General features: G+C 44.3%; 1 protein-coding gene across 1 annotated transcript; it reads left to right on the top strand.

Annotated features, from left to right (window-relative positions):
• The first annotated feature begins 329 nt into the window (after positions 1 to 329).
• On the top strand, positions 330 to 2,255 carry LOC115153851 (trophoblast glycoprotein-like). Its single transcript, XM_029699466.1, has one exon. It carries the CDS (start codon positions 642 to 644, stop codon positions 1,713 to 1,715), a length of 1,074 nt encoding a protein of 357 aa, XP_029555326.1. The 5' UTR covers positions 330 to 641; the 3' UTR covers positions 1,716 to 2,255.
• The last annotated feature ends 298 nt before the right edge of the window (positions 2,256 to 2,553 follow it).

Genomic DNA, 2,553 nt, shown 5'->3' with positions numbered 1-2,553 from the left:
TTTGTTCCATCGGCTCAGTTGAAGTGGTTGGAGGTGTTCTCTCCATCACCAATTGAGATGGAAGAGAGAAGAGAACAGGGAAGTCTGTCTGTCTGCCTGTCATTCAGTCAGTTCTGTGGATCTGTCCTCTTCACATGCTGGTACTGTGAGAGTGCTACGGGGATCTCTCCTCAGTCTGACTCACTCACACTCACTCACTAAACGAGACGTCAAAAACACCTCAGAGAGAGAGAGAGAGAGAGAGAGAGAGAGAGAGAGAGGGGGGGGGGGTGGAGAGATGAGAGAGAGAATAAGCTGCTGTCCACACACCCTAACCCGCAGCCTTTTCCCTCTTCCACCATCTCACGTCGCAGCTCTGCCAATATTCTACTGTACTCTGTACTGTCACCTCACTGCGCGTCAACTCCGCAGGGAGAGAGAGAGACCGGACACATTTTTTGGGGGGGGAAGAGAGAAAAGGAATGCGAGAATGAAGAAGAATAAAGACTATTGACAGTTTTTTTTTCTTCTCTCTCTCAAGCAAACTGACCGACGAAACTACTTGACCTGTGGCCTCAGAGAGAGAGAGAGAGAGGGAAGTGTGTCCAGTCTCCCTCTTCGAAACGACGTTGTGGAAGAAGTCTAACTGACCTATTGTAAAAATGTATTATTGTAGTGACGTTATACGAGGTGTCCTTTCTTTCCGGATAGGCCAGTGCTTTTGTTTATTAGCCGAGGCTGTGTTAGTGTGTTTGTTGTTTTCTTCTGTCAAAGCAGAGGAAGAGTGTCCGTTATCCTGTATCTGTGTCAGAGACTCCGGGACGGTGACCTGCCGGGGTGGCGAACACACTGAGTTACCGGGTGACATACCGACGTGGGCGACCACGTTAATACTCAGGGGGAACAACATCTCAACGTTACCGGGAGGAGCGTTCTCCTCGAATAACGGGACGGAACTCGAACTAACGACCCTCTCACTGTCACATAATAGGATCATGGTAATCGAGGCTGACGCTTTCACGGGACTCCCCAGATTGAATTTACTGGATTTAAGCCACAACCCGTTGGTGTATATTTCGGACCGGGCGTTTCACGGTCTACGAGAGCTCCGTTCTCTTCACCTGAACGACTCGCTCCTTGCTCCAGCCGTAGCGCAGCTCTCCAACGCGCTGCATGGCACCGAAACGTTACGCAACCTCCACCGGTTGGAGCTATCAAGCAATCGGTTGAAAACCATACCCATTTCACGGTTGGACGCGTTCAACCTACACACTTTAGTTCTCACCAACAACTCCATCGAGAACATTGGTAAAGAGAACATATCTAGTTTGTACCATCACAAGAGAGTGCGTATTTATTTGTCACTAAATCCTTTCAGGTGTAACTGTGAACTTGAGTCGTTCTACTTCTGGTTAAAGAACTCTTCTTCTCAATGTGTGGACGCTGCGCGCCTCCTGTGCGCTGAGCCTGATGCCAAGAAGGGGATTCCGCTGGAGCGGTTACGCGGTGAGGACGTGGATTGTCTCAATGAGAATTTAGAGGCGGTATCCTACGTGTTCCTAGGGATAGTCATGGCAATGATCGGTATTGTATTCCTCATGGTGCTTTATCTAAACCGGAGAGGCATCAAACGGTGGCTCAACAACATTCGTGATGCGTGCCGCGACCAGATGGAAGTGTACCATTACCGGTACGAACAGGACTCTGATCCCAGGCTGGCTAACGTCGCCGTTTAATGACTTAAATGTCGCCGTTAAAATGACTTAAATGTTTAATGTTTAACGTCCACTCCCTCAATTTATGCCATTATCAACCGTTGTTTTTATGTACAGAGTAAACTGTTTCATGAGAACGGAAGAGCAATTATTAACCGTTTGTTCTCAACTTATATTATGAACTGTATTTGTTTATAATATGTAGCCGATGATTTGGAAAGCAACAAACTTCGTTGTCCAATATAGGGACAAAAAAAAATGGACCTTTATTGTAAATATCTGTGAATTATACATTTCTGTAAATATACCCATGTACAACAACACAAAATGAAAACATGCTTATCTTCCATCATAGAGACATGAGAAAACATAAGACTTGTTCAAATATAGATGTACAGTAGGCCGGTTTAGTTGAGTGACTATAGTTTCGACAACATAATAAATAGTTTGAGTTCCTTCTACAGATTATTCTAAACGACTGTATCAGTATGTAAGTACATGTATAAACTGTAATTACAGTAGAAAATGTATCTATTAATAAAAACAATTGAGAATTATCAATGGGATGTATTTATGTTGAGCAACCAGGACACCCGTGATACAAGTCAATATTTAACGTCCATCCATGTTTGGGGATGTCGGGAGATGACGTGGAAACCTTTTGTGCCAAAGGTTGCATGTTCGAATCCACTAATATAAACTTTTAATTTTAACTTAACCATTCAGAGTTAATGTCTAACCTTAACCTTAAACAACTTTGAAATTTGACGTTTGAGAAACATGGATGAACGTCTAATTCTGACGAGAGACTGTGAGAGCTGGTTGATGCAAGACAGCATGGCTCTTTAACTTCTGTCCC

This window comes from Salmo trutta, chromosome 19 (genome assembly GCF_901001165.1).
Source record: "Salmo trutta chromosome 19, fSalTru1.1, whole genome shotgun sequence".
NCBI classification, from domain to species: Eukaryota; Metazoa; Chordata; class Actinopteri; order Salmoniformes; family Salmonidae; genus Salmo; species Salmo trutta.
Note: the sequence above shows the minus strand (reverse complement) of the source record. Positions and strands in the feature narration are given on the sequence as shown.